At 44.7% G+C, this 12,500-nt stretch overlaps 2 protein-coding genes across 7 annotated transcripts in view; one reads left to right on the top strand and one right to left on the bottom strand.

The window, feature by feature from the left end:
- gmppaa (GDP-mannose pyrophosphorylase Aa) overlaps positions 1 to 1,849 on the top strand; it is an 8,986-nt gene extending 7,137 nt beyond the window's left edge. For 3 of the 4 annotated variants that reach the window (XM_047815165.1, XM_027148663.2, XM_027148662.2), the window contains 4 exons: positions 165 to 211; positions 364 to 456; positions 570 to 738; positions 822 to 1,028. In XM_047815165.1, coding sequence (XP_047671121.1) covers positions 165 to 211; positions 364 to 456; positions 570 to 738; positions 822 to 922 — 410 coding nt within the window. In that variant the 3' untranslated portion in view covers positions 923 to 1,028. Of the gene's footprint in view, positions 1 to 164; positions 212 to 363; positions 457 to 569; positions 739 to 821; positions 1,545 to 1,810 lie in introns of those variants that run through there. The other variant, XR_007140886.1, reaches the window with a different exon arrangement.
- Positions 1,850 to 1,996: 147 nt separating this feature from the next.
- The window catches only part of si:ch1073-416j23.1 (rac GTPase-activating protein 1), a 12,294-nt gene continuing 1,790 nt past the window's right edge, over positions 1,997 to 12,500 (bottom strand). For 2 of the 3 annotated variants that reach the window (XM_047815162.1, XM_047815163.1), the window contains exons 4-16: positions 11,879 to 11,951; positions 11,715 to 11,768; positions 11,451 to 11,549; positions 11,204 to 11,339; positions 10,822 to 11,030; positions 10,155 to 10,316; positions 8,332 to 8,427; positions 7,695 to 7,893; positions 4,592 to 4,697; positions 3,940 to 4,072; positions 3,648 to 3,801; positions 2,531 to 2,642; positions 1,997 to 2,469 (exon numbers count right to left, since the gene is read on the bottom strand). In XM_047815162.1, the coding sequence (XP_047671118.1) occupies positions 2,397 to 2,469; positions 2,531 to 2,642; positions 3,648 to 3,801; positions 3,940 to 4,072; positions 4,592 to 4,697; positions 7,695 to 7,893; positions 8,332 to 8,427; positions 10,155 to 10,316; positions 10,822 to 11,030; positions 11,204 to 11,339; positions 11,451 to 11,549; positions 11,715 to 11,768; positions 11,879 to 11,951 (1,606 nt within the window). In that variant the 3' untranslated portion in view covers positions 1,997 to 2,396. The remainder of the gene's footprint in view (positions 2,470 to 2,530; positions 2,643 to 3,647; positions 3,802 to 3,939; positions 4,073 to 4,591; positions 4,698 to 7,694; positions 7,894 to 8,331; positions 8,428 to 10,154; positions 10,317 to 10,821; positions 11,031 to 11,203; positions 11,340 to 11,450; positions 11,550 to 11,714; positions 11,769 to 11,878; positions 11,952 to 12,500) is intronic. The other variant, XM_047815164.1, reaches the window with a different exon arrangement.

Genomic DNA, 12,500 nt, shown 5'->3' with positions numbered 1-12,500 from the left:
CTTATCACATGGAGATGGATATAGTGGACCTTTAAATCCATTTAAGGGACATAAGCAGATAGTAATTAGTCATTTAAAGGTGTAGTACATCTGTATAATGTTCCAGTTTAATACCTTCAGTAGATCCTAAATCCTTTATCATTGCCGGTTGTGTCTTGTTTCAGGAAATGTTTACGTCCATCCTACCGCTAACATCGACCCCACTGCTGTGGTGAGTATTAAAGTCCTCACCTGTAGGCTGATTTATTAGGATTATATGCTGTGGATCTGCTCAGTGAAGCATGGTGATGGTAGCATCGTGGTGAGTTACTCTGTTTTTAATACTGTTGAAGTCTTCATTATCATATGTTTGGATTCTCGCAGTTGGGTCCAAACGTGTCAATAGGAACCGGAGTGACGATCGGCGCCGGGGTTCGAGTCAGAGAGTCCATCATCCTCCACGGAGCCACTTTACAAGCATGTTCTTTATTTCCCTCTTACTTTTATCTGGTTTGACACAGAGCTCTGACTGTTCTCAGAAGATGAGTCCTATACAGACACCTGAGCTGTGTGTGTGTGTGTGTGTGCAGGATCACAGCTGTGTGTTAAACAGTATAATCGGGTGGGACAGCACCGTCGGGAAGTGGGCGAGAGTGGAGGGAACGCCGAGTGACCCGAACCCCAACGACCCGTATGCCAAAATCGACAGCGAGACTCTGTTCAGAGACGGAAAACTGACACCGTCCATCACCATACTGGGTATGACCACACGTCCACCATCTTCATCATCATCATCATCAAGTTTCTGTAGTTTTAACATTTTTGTGTTTGTGTGTTTGCAGGCTGTAACGTGACGATCCCGTCTGAAGTGATCATCCTCAACTCCATCGTCCTGCCGCACAAAGACCTCAACCGCAGCTTTAAAAACCAGATCATCCTGTAACGGATATTCGATGTGTCTCGCAACGCGTTCGCCAAAATATTCTCTTCAGTCCTGTTTAGTTTGAGGCTGTGTGTTTGGAAATAAACCAGTCTGCTGACTTCTTTTACATAGTGCTCTATTTTAGACAGAATTCCCAAACTCCCTATTAATGATCCTTTCTCGTCCGGTTACAGTAATGACAAATTTCCTCTAAGAGCCTTTTGTGTTTATTCTAATTAGCTTATTTATTGTGATTTGGTCCAATAAATAATTCCATTGGCTAAAGATCACTTAGTAAAGTTTAACTACACTCCGGTCACAGATCGTCTAACACACTGGATCTGGATCGCTGTGTGTTTAATTAATTTGTCAGTAATTAATTGGGTATCAGTTCACTGTAGAGCACCAGCAGGACTTTCAGGGCCTGTGGACGTTTTAGCCAATTACAGCGAGCAGCGAGAATTACGCTAACTCGTACATAAACTAAACGGCTTTTGTTAATTAGCTATGAAATAAAGTATCAAACAAAACAGGGCAGTTTTTCACCGCAGTGATGATTTTACCTCCATTATAAACAGCAGACATGTGAAGGTTTATATTACATTACTGAATGTGAGACAGGTGTGTGTGTGTGTGTGTGTGTGTATTCGTTGGTTTTAGTACAGTCTGGTGCTCAGCTGTGATTTACTGAAACAGGACATTAAGATCCAAGCCTCATTATAATAATCTTTATTTATGCAAATCCTCTAAGCTGCTTTAAGACACAAATATTTAAAAAATACAGATCTACGTTTTTCTGATAATGTCGTGACTTTTTTCTGCCAAAAACTGTTTGTTCTCTAAAAGAATGTGAGCGAGGTTCAGGAGCTTCCTGTACTGAAGTGTCAATCATCAGGTCATAATGTTAAGGTGTGTGTTGTGTTTAATAAAGTAAGAGTTAAATATTAATGTGTGGACTTAATGAAAGAACTCATACACTTACTATTGGGATTGATTTACACTGCTGTGTTGAGCTGTGGGTTGTGATCAGTCAGAAGGGGTTGAGTTTTTATAAAAGCGGCTCTGACGGTCATCCAGACGCTCATGGGTTTATATCCACTTGTTTCTATGGTAACCGCTCTCTCACACTGCTGATGTAGGGACTGTGATGTATGTTATGGGAGGAGTCTCAAGTGTCAGAGCTGCAACTTAACTTTCCTTCATCTTAAATATATTAAAATATAACAACATATAATCAGATGAATGACAAGAGGTTTTTTGCATGAATTATTCTGATATGTTAATGACAGGAATATGTGTGTGTGTGTGTGTGTGTGTGTGTTTTAATATGGGAACATATTTAACTAACCACACACCTTGCTGCATAAAGTTTATTTACATTTTCATAGTGTTCCCATAATCAAAAGTACCAAAACATCCAGTGATCACACACACACACACACACACACACACACACACACACACACACACAGACCCTGTCGCAGTCCTGTCCCTCTCACTTGGGTGATGTAAAGAACTTCTTTTTTGCCGGTTCAGGTCGTGGTTTGGGTCTGGAACACAACAGGATACTAAATACATTTTTTTACTGAGATTAAAGCGCGTGAGTGTGTGTGTGTGTGTGTGTCTTACGGGTTGTTAAAAGCATTGCCTAGGGTCTTGATTCTGCCCTTGATGGAGGAGCCACCTGGAGTCCTGCTGTATTTACTCAACTCAGGAGAGGTAACGGGTTTGAACATCCGATCTGTGAAACACACACACACACACACCTGTTACTCCATAAAAAGGCAAAGGACAAAATGTAAATGAGTGTAAATGGAGAAATAGCATCTCCAAAGTGCTAAATCTTCCAGTAACGCAGCTCAGCTATTTCAGCACGTCAAACACACACACACACACAAACATCACCTCCTCCAGGTTTAATGGGGATATTTTACTTTAGTCCTAATTGAACATCAGCGCCACAACAACAACTGAGAAGTTACAAGCCTGGAAAAGCATCACCAAGAACAACACAACAGTTTAGAGTCAGTGGGTCTCTGGCTTGATGCAGTTAGTGCAAGCAAATATGAAGTGTTATTAACTTTAACACTATACTTTTCATATATTTAAGGGAACGTAATGAGACCAAGTTCATTCTTACAGTTTTAAACCATTTACATTTATGCAAATTAGCGTTGGATGACTGAACAGATGGTCATGAGTTTGAACCCCAGGACAATAAAGTTGCCACTGTTGGGCTTCTGAGCAAAGCCCCTAACATGAGGTACATGTACTGTAAGTGTCTCTGGTGTGTAAGTGTGTATATTATCTCCTGAGATTTGATTATTAAAGCAAAAAAAAAAAAAAAAAAGTCTAACTTTCGAGTCAATCATCTGACCTGAACCGAACTGTAGCTCCAAATTACTGTCATTACAAAGGGTTTGACATTCGGACTAGTGGACAAAAGTACCAGAGTGGATCTTCTCCAAACTGCTAGAAGCACACAGTTGTGTAGAACAGCTATACACAAAGAGCATAGAACAGCTCCATGAAGACATGGCCTTAAGGTGAAGTTTGGAGAAATTGGAAGATCTCTGATTGTGACTCAACACCACTGAACACTACGATGAACTGGAACTGGAGTCTCCTTAACATCCCAACAACAGAGTCTGATCTCACTAATGTTCCTGTACCTGAATAATCACTAATCCACACAACCATGATCCAACATCTAGTAGAGAACCTTAAAACACACAGTTGTGTTTACCTCGGTCCAAGGCTGGAGTGGGGTTGCTGATGTTGGACTGTATGAGAGAAGAGATAAGCTGATCAGGGTGTGTGTGTGATCTGGGCTGATCTCTCTCTGCAGTAAGGCATCTGTTCCAGTAATCAGACGGGAAAGAGAGCAGGCGCAGCATCACCTGAAGACAAAGATCACAACATGAAGGTCATGAGGAATATACAGTGCAGTGTAATGAGGCCACACACACACACACACACACACACACACACACACACACACACACACACACACACACACCCTTTAGTGTGCAACTCACTTTGGGCTGCGTGTTGGTGTCTCTCATGATGGTAAGGGGAGACGGCTCTGACATGCCATGTCCGATAATAGTTGGTCCAAAAACACGAGCCAGATTGTTCTGATCCATCTGACAGTGAGGACTCTGAGTAACCCTATTTAACACATCATGTTACCACGGACAACTGCATTTACACAACATGGTTCTCAATAGTGCTGAGTGTTAAAGCGTGAACTTTTCCAGCACTTCACAACACTTCACCTTCACAAATTATGTGATCAGATTTATTAGATTTCTTATTTCTGTGTGCGTGTGTGTGTGTGTATGTATGTGTGTATGCATGTATGTGTGTGTGTGTGTATGCATGTATGTGTGTATGTGTGTGTGTGTGTGTATGTACGTATGTGTGTGTGTGTGTGTGTGTGTATGTATGTGTGTGTATGTACATATGTGTGTGTGTGTGTGTGTATGTATGTGTGTGTATGTACGTATGTGTGTGTGTCTGTATGTATGTGTGTGTATGTATGTATGTGTGTGTGTGTGTGTGTTTGTCTATTTGTTTGTGTATTTGTCTGTGTGTGTTTTTGTGTGTGTGTGTATGCATGTGTGTGTGTTTGTGTGTGCGTGCGTGTGTATGTGCGGATGTGTGTGCGTGTGTGTGCGCGTCCTTCACCTCTGTAAGTGCAGTATCAGGAAGGCGAGAGTCTCCCTGTTCGGCTGTGGAAGCTCTCCTATGGCCTGCATCATCATCGCTGAGCTGTTATCATCATCTGCTAGTTCTGTTAATAAATGATGAATATGTTTAAATAAAACAAATAAAATACAGAGGCCACGCCTCCTTCACCCATACAGACACAGAAGCCACACCTCCATCACTCATACAGACACAGAAGACACGCCTCCATCACTCATACAGACACAGAAGACACGCCTCCATCACTCATACAGACACAGAAGCCACACCTCCATCACTCATACAGACACAGAAGCCACACCTCCATCACTCATACAGACAGAAGCCACACCTCCATCACTCATACAGACACAGAAGCCACGCCTCCATCACTCATACAGACACAGAAGACACGCCTCCATCACTCATACAGACACAGAAGACACGCCTCCATCACTCATACAGACACAGAAGCCACGCCTCCATCACTCATACAGACACAGAAGCCACACCTCCATCACTCATACAGATACAGAAGACACGCCTCCTTTCCTCATATATGTACAGAAGTCATGCCTTCTTCACTCATAGACACAGAAGCCACACCCCCTTCACTCATACAGACACATAGCCACGCCCCATTTGCTCATACAGACACTGAAGCCACGTCTCCTTTCCTCATATAGGTACAGAAGCCACGCCCAATTATATGAAACGGGTGGATACTAGCATTAAGACCAAGGCCAGTGAGATGCAAATACAAAAGCCACGCCTCCTTCACTGAGATAAACATAAGCCACACCTCCTTACATCAACAGTATTGGGTACATGCCTTTATCCAGAGCGACTCACACTGTGATACCAATGCAGAGACTCCGCCTCCTTGACTGAGATACAGATATACAGGCCACGCCTCTCTCCAGATCACTCCCCCCTCACTCAGGTTACAGAGGAGCACAAGGCAGAAGCTCTGGAGTAAACAGAATCTTTCATACACATCATTAGAGCAGAAGTTCAGGAGTTTATTCTAATTCAGGATGAGAAGCTGTCTGCTGGAAACGGGATGCTGTCTGAATATTCAACACTATATTAAGTTCAGGGCTGATTCAACACACACACACACAGACAGACACACACACACACAGACAGACACACACACACACACAGACAGACACACACACACACACACAGACAGACACACACACACACAGACAGACACACACACACACAGACAGACACACACACACACAGACAGACACACACACCGACACACACACACACACCGACACACACACACACACACACACACACACACACACACACACAGCAAGGGCTACAACATGATGAAACTCATCTGTCTTTTAATAAAATGCACAGATAAAGAAATCAGTCTTACACCACAAACTTGTTTATTAATAAAATCAGCTTTAGTGTTGAAATAAAGTTGAACAATATGAAACATGACAAAATATATATTTTTAAATTCCTCTGGGAAAAAAATGGTTAAGTGCCAAATGTTCATTAGGAAATTCACTGAAGTATTTCACAGAGAGAAAAAAATCTCATTAAGAAACTCATCTGAGCCTGACGTCTAGTAATTTGCCCTGAAGGGAAAAATATTATTTTAATGAAAACTGTATTAATGATAATCATGAATTATCCCTGAAGGAGATGATCACAGTTTACATTACGGAGATACCATGTGAGGAGGCGTCAAACTTTTATCTAATGACAAAGAAAAGCTTCTGAAGTTCTGAATAAACACAGGTGTGTGTGTGTGTGTGTGTGTGTGTGTGTGTGTGTGTGTGTGTGTGTGTGTGTGTGTGTGTGTGTGTGTGTGAGTGAGTGAGAGTGTGTCTGAGTGTGTGTGAGTGTGGGTGTGAGAGAGTGTGAGAGTGTGTGTGAGTGTGTGTTTGTGAGTGTGTGTGAATCTCCACTGGCGTCCCACAGGGCTCAGTACTTGGTCCTCTTCTTTTCTCCCTGTATACTCACTCTCTTGGTGAAGTTATTTCATCACATGGGTTCTCTTACCACTGCTATGCTGATGATACACAACTTATCTTCTCTTTCCCACCCTCAGATGCCACAGCTTCTGACCGGATCTCAGCATGTCTGGCAGAAATTTCATCATGGATGACTGCTCATCAGTTAAAGCTCAATCCTAGCAAAACTGAACTGCTGTTCATCCCAGGTGATTCATCCCCAGGTCACGATCTTGCTATATCCTTGCACAACGATCTGATCTCCCCTTCAGCCACAGCTCACACCCTTGGTGTAACCATGGACAATCAACTGTCCTTTTCCTCTCATGTCCCTAATGTGACTCGCTCATGTCGGTTTCTTCTCTACAACATTAGAAGGATTCGGCCATTTTCCCCACACAGACTGCTCAGGTACTTGTTCAGTCTCTTGTCATTTCTAGACTGGATTACTGTAACACACTGCTGGCAGGTCTACATATGAACACAATCCGTCCTCTGCAAATGGTCCAAAATGCAGCTGCATGGTTTGTGTTCAACCTGCCAAAGTTCCCACACACCACCACACTGCTGCGATCCCTCCACTGGCTTCCTGTAGCTGCACGCATCCGATACAAAACACTGATGCTGGCCTACAAAGCCAAAAATGGACCAGCTCCCTCTTACCTCAAAGCCCTCATCACTCCTCACACTGCACCCCGCAACCTCCGATCTACCAGCACTGCTCGACTGGTCCCACCATCTCTCAGGGTAAGAGGCAAGTATACTACAAGACTCTTCTCTGTTCTGCACCGAGGTGGTGGGATGAACTTCCCCTAGAGGTCCGGACAGCCGAGTCACTGGTTATTTTCAAGCGGCGGTTGAAGACCTACTTATTCAGGAAACACTTCAACTAGCACTTCTTTCCTTATCTTTTGCATTTACAAAAAAACCTTTGACACTTTTTCATTGTAACTTTGAACAAAGGTTTTAAACTCATGGTATCTTAAGTCTGTAACCTAGTGAGCAGCATTAATGTATTCAATGTTAGAGATTTAAGCACTTATGTACGTCGCTCTAGATAAGGGGTCTGTCACATGCTGTAAATGTAAATGTGTGTGTGGGTGTGTGTGTTGAATTGTTACCTGCTGCCCCCATGAAGGTTTTGTGGAGTGTGAAGGTGATGAGCGGCTCTCTGAGTTTTCTCAGGAAGTCCTTCAGGAGGCCACAAACCACATGAATGTCATCCACTCTGTGCAGCAGCAGAGGAGCTTTAGCACTGAGGTATCGCTCCCGTAACTCCTTCACTGCTCGCTCTCCTCCTGGGACACGGTACAGTCCCTTCTACACACACACACACACACACACACACACATAGTGTCTAGTTCTACTAAATTCATTTCCGAATACGGAGAAAAAAGTGAAGGAAAGAGGAAAAGAAAAGGCGGAAAGTGGAAACCAAAGGAAAGAAGAAAGAGAAAGGACAAAAAGGAGTAAAGCAATGAAATAAAAAATAAAGGAAAGGAAGGAATGCGTAAAAGTGTGAAGGATAGAAATAGAAGGAAAGAAATAAAATTTAAGGGGGGGGGGTGAGATAATTAAGTAAAGAAATGAAAAAGAAATGAAGGCAAGACAATGAAGAAAAGAGAAACAGACTTGATGGAAAGGGAAGAAAATTAAGCAATGAAAGAAAAGTAAAGAAATATAAAGGACAGGAAAGTACAGAAGATGTAAATCAGGGGAAGTCCCCAGTGTTCTGAGATCAATAAGGCCTGTGTTTACCTCCTCAAGGCCACGACGCTCAATTTCTTTAACACACTGAATAATCAGCGCAGGGATCCGGGGCGGAGCAGAGGGACAAAAACTCTCCAAAGTGTCCTACAAAGTGGAAGAAGACAAACATGAGGAACAAATTAAGATCATCTAAACAAGACAGAGAGAAAGAAAGGGAGGAAGAGAGGGAGGGGGAGAAAGAGAGAGAGACTGAGGGAGGGAGGGAGAGAAAGGGAGAGAAAGAGAGAGAGGTAGAGAGAGACAGAGAGGGAGGGAGGGAGAGAGAGGGAGGGGGAGGGAAGAAGGGGAAGAGAGACTGAAGAGAGGGAGGGGAGGGAGAGAGGGAAAGATAGAGAGAGAGAGGGGGAGGGAGAAGGGGAGAGAGAGAGACGGAGAGAGAGAGGGAGTGCAAGGAGGAGGGAGAGAGAGAGAGAGAAAAGGAGGGAGGGAAGAGAGGCGTAGAGAGATAACCTGAGGGAGAGAGAGACAGAGAGTACGAGCGAGGGAGAGAGAGAGAGAGGGAGAGACGAGAGACGAGAGGAGAGAGAGACAGAGAGGGAGGGAGGGAAAGAGAGAGGGAGGGGGAGGGAAGAAGGGAGAGAGAGAGAGAGAGAGAGAGAGAGAGAGAGAGAGAGAGAGAGAGAGAGAGAGAGAGAGAGAGAGAGAGAGAGAGAGAGAGAAAGAGAGAAAGACAGAGAGGGAGGGAGTGAGAGAGGGAACAAGAGAGAGACTGAGAGAGACTGAGGGAGGGAGGGAGAGAGAGAGAGAGAGAGACAGACAGAGACAGAGAGAGACAGAGAGGGAGGGAGGGAGAAAGAGGGGGGGAGAAGGAGAGAGAGAGAGACTGAGAGAGGGAGCGAGGGAGCTAGAGAGAGAGAGAGAGAGAGAGAGAGAGAGAGAGGGAGGGAGAGAGGGGGGGGGAGGAGAGAGAGAGAGAGAGACTGAGAGAGGGAGCTAGAGAGAGAGAGAGAGAGAGAGAGAGAGAGAGAGAGAGAGAGAGAGAGAGAGAGAGACAGAGAGACAGAGAGAGAGGGAGGGAGAGAGAGGGGGGTGGAGAGAGAGAGACTGAGAGAGGGAACTAGAGAGAGAGAGACAGAGAGAGAGAGAGACTGAGAGAGGGAGGGAGCTAGAGAGAGAGATATCTTGGAAGCATTAGTGTAGACTCGAAGTCATCACACGGGACCTGTTGAGTGACCTGTGTGGAGAAAAATGGGTTCCTGATCCTCCTAATGTTATAATGTTATAGAGAGGGAATGAGCGGATGTCATGAGTCAGTTTAGGGATGTGAGGTGAGAAGGTTGTCCATGATTTCTCCAAGGTTGCATGCACTGACAGATGAATCTTAAGAGATCTAAAAGACATCCCAGGACCTTGGCGTGAGGATCCATCACCAGAGATATATAGCACCTGTAGCAGCTCAGGTTCAGAAGCATCAGTGTCTGAAGGAAGAAAGTAAACAATGTCATCATCATAGTGTTGTGAAACCCAGAAGAGGAACCAGCACACGATCGGTGTGGAGCACATCCAGGTCACCTCATAACCAAGCCATCCCATGGTGTCATTAATTCCATCACTCATGAGGATGAACATCCATCTACCACCTATCCATCCTCCTTCCATCCTTCCATCCATCCATCCATCCTCTACCCTCTTTATTTCATAAGTCTAACCATCAATCAATTCTTCTTCCTTCTATCCATCCTCTGTGTTAATGGCATGATATCCTTCCAGGTGTTATTGTGTACGACTCTGTTCCTGCTTACTGTCCATGTTGTAATGGTACCTTGGTAAGAAGGTGTGTGTGTGTGTGTGTGTGTGTGTGTGTGTGTTACCTCACCAGCCTGGACAGTTCTCTGTGTGTTTGAGGAACATTGTTCCACACACATCTGTTTACACTCAGGATGAGCGATCACACGGCAATCCCTGCACTTCACCGCCACTTTCCCAAAACGGATTCTCTTCCTACAGGGAGTGCAGGTCTCAGGACGGATCACCTGTGTGGGGGATAGAGGGAGACGGGGGGGGAGGGACAGTCAGAGAGAGAGAGAGTGTGTGTGGGATGGGGCAGAGAGAAGGGGACAGACAGACAGACAGACAGACAGAGAGAGAGAGAGAGAAGGGGACAGACAGAGAGAGTGTGTGTGTGGGGGGGCAGAGAGAAGGGGACAGACAGAGAGAGAGTGTGTGTGTGGGGGGGCAGAGAGAAGGGGACAGACAGAGAGAGAGTGTGGGGGGGCAAAGAGAAGGGGACAGAGAGAGAGAGTATGCGGGGGCAGAGAGAAGGGGATAGACAGAGAGAAAGAGATAGAGAGAGAGAGGGGACGGAGAGAGAGAGAGAGAGAGAGAGAGAGAGAGAGAGAGAGAGAGAGAGAGAGAGAGAGGGACAGACAGAGAGGAGGAGGCGTGTGTGTGGGGGGGGTGTCAGAGAGAGGGGGAAGTCATGATCATTATCTCAAAATGGGGCATTAAGCTAAATGCTAGTGATATAGGGATTTGTACTGTTTTGGGCAGAAAGACGTGCTGGACAACGTTGTGCTGGACGTTAGCATGCTGGACGTTAGCATGCTGGATGTTAGCATGCTGGACGTTAGCATGCTGGACATTAGACTCCATAATGGGATCAAGAGACAGATGAACTTTGGGTTCTACATTAGTCTCTTCCATCTCAACTTCAGTGATTTGAGAGTGAGCCCACACGGAGGTCTGCTCTGTAACACACACACACCCACACACACACACACACACACACACACACACACACACACACAGGTGTCAGTGTGGACATTCACTCTTACTCTGCACACCTCTAAAAGATTTATAAATGAGGCCCCAGGCTACCAAAAGTGATGATGTCATCAGTGGTGATGTGATGAAGCCTCACCGCTCACAGAAGGCAGGATATCAGCCTGGGTTCTGATCAGCTCTGGCATTTCCTGAGTGATATCAATCACCATGTGGATCTGACCACCATTATCAGGGGTAGACACCGATGCCGTAACCACCGTCGCCTCCACTTCCTGATTACACACAGGAAATTAAGTTGACATTAGACCCCATCACAATAAAATACGTTTAACATTTATTACGATTATTTATTTATTAATTGTGAAGTCAAATCTCACAGGAACCTTTTCTGACTGTCTCACACTCAGCAGATCTCCAGAACGTCCGCTGAGTCGCCCACGTCTCTGCGTCGGAAGTCCGAGGTTCGGCCCCAGAGACGACCGCTAAACGCGTGCAGGATGAAAACAGATTTCTATCTAAATTAGATTCCACATAAATACAAAGCTCACTGTGATGAATTACAACTTAAACCAGCACATCTGTCCTCAATATTTATGGCAAAAAGAAAACAAGGAAAAGTTAATAAAGAAAGAACGAAAGATTCTCACTCTTTTCTCCCGAGGTCTCGAATTCAGAGGCTTCAAAACAGCACTGTCCAAATCCTACAAACACAAACCACTGTGTTGTCTACTGGTCCTTGTGCTATGAGATATATACTGTATATATATGTGTATATACAGATATTAATCCCACTTCGGTCACCTGAACCTACCAGGTCATCATCGGTCCTGTCGTAGCTGATGTCAGAATGAGACAGAAAAGATGACGCGTCTATCACAGATAACCTGCCATTATAAAAAAAAAGGATGCATTAAACATTTTCCATTACAACATCTACAGCAGATGTAATGCTTAAATCTATTAAACATGCAGTCAAAGGTTCCTCGCTGAAAAAATCTGAGCAATTAATTCAGGCAAGAACCCCGTACAAGCACCAGGGGGCAGTGTGCAACACAAGAACACAATCACTGCACCAACCAAATCCCAGAAGCTTCTGAACAAACTGGCAAAAGGTTTGAAATGACAAGAAAGCCTGATGATGATTTGGCTTTCATAAACCTCTCGTGTGGTCACACCTTTGTAGCAGCAGCACAGACGTCCTGTTATGGTGCGTGCATCCTTAAATAATATCCAAGAGGAGAAACAGAGAAAGAAACTGAGCGTTCGGTAAGTCTGGCGATTTATCCACCACCCAAGGGGGCATTTTCTGCTGATCCTCTGCAGTAAATCAACTGAAGCCTTTGTAAGGAATGGGCTACAGCAGAGTTGTGCTGCTCCGGTGTTGTGCTGTTGGAGAAGCGGGTTTGTATCCCAATCATACAGGAGCCTCGGCT

Source organism: Tachysurus fulvidraco, chromosome 6 (assembly GCF_022655615.1).
Source record: "Tachysurus fulvidraco isolate hzauxx_2018 chromosome 6, HZAU_PFXX_2.0, whole genome shotgun sequence".
Classification (NCBI taxonomy): Eukaryota; Metazoa; Chordata; class Actinopteri; order Siluriformes; family Bagridae; genus Tachysurus; species Tachysurus fulvidraco.
The sequence above is the reverse complement of the archived record's forward strand: the minus strand, read 5'-3'. Positions and strand labels throughout refer to the sequence as shown.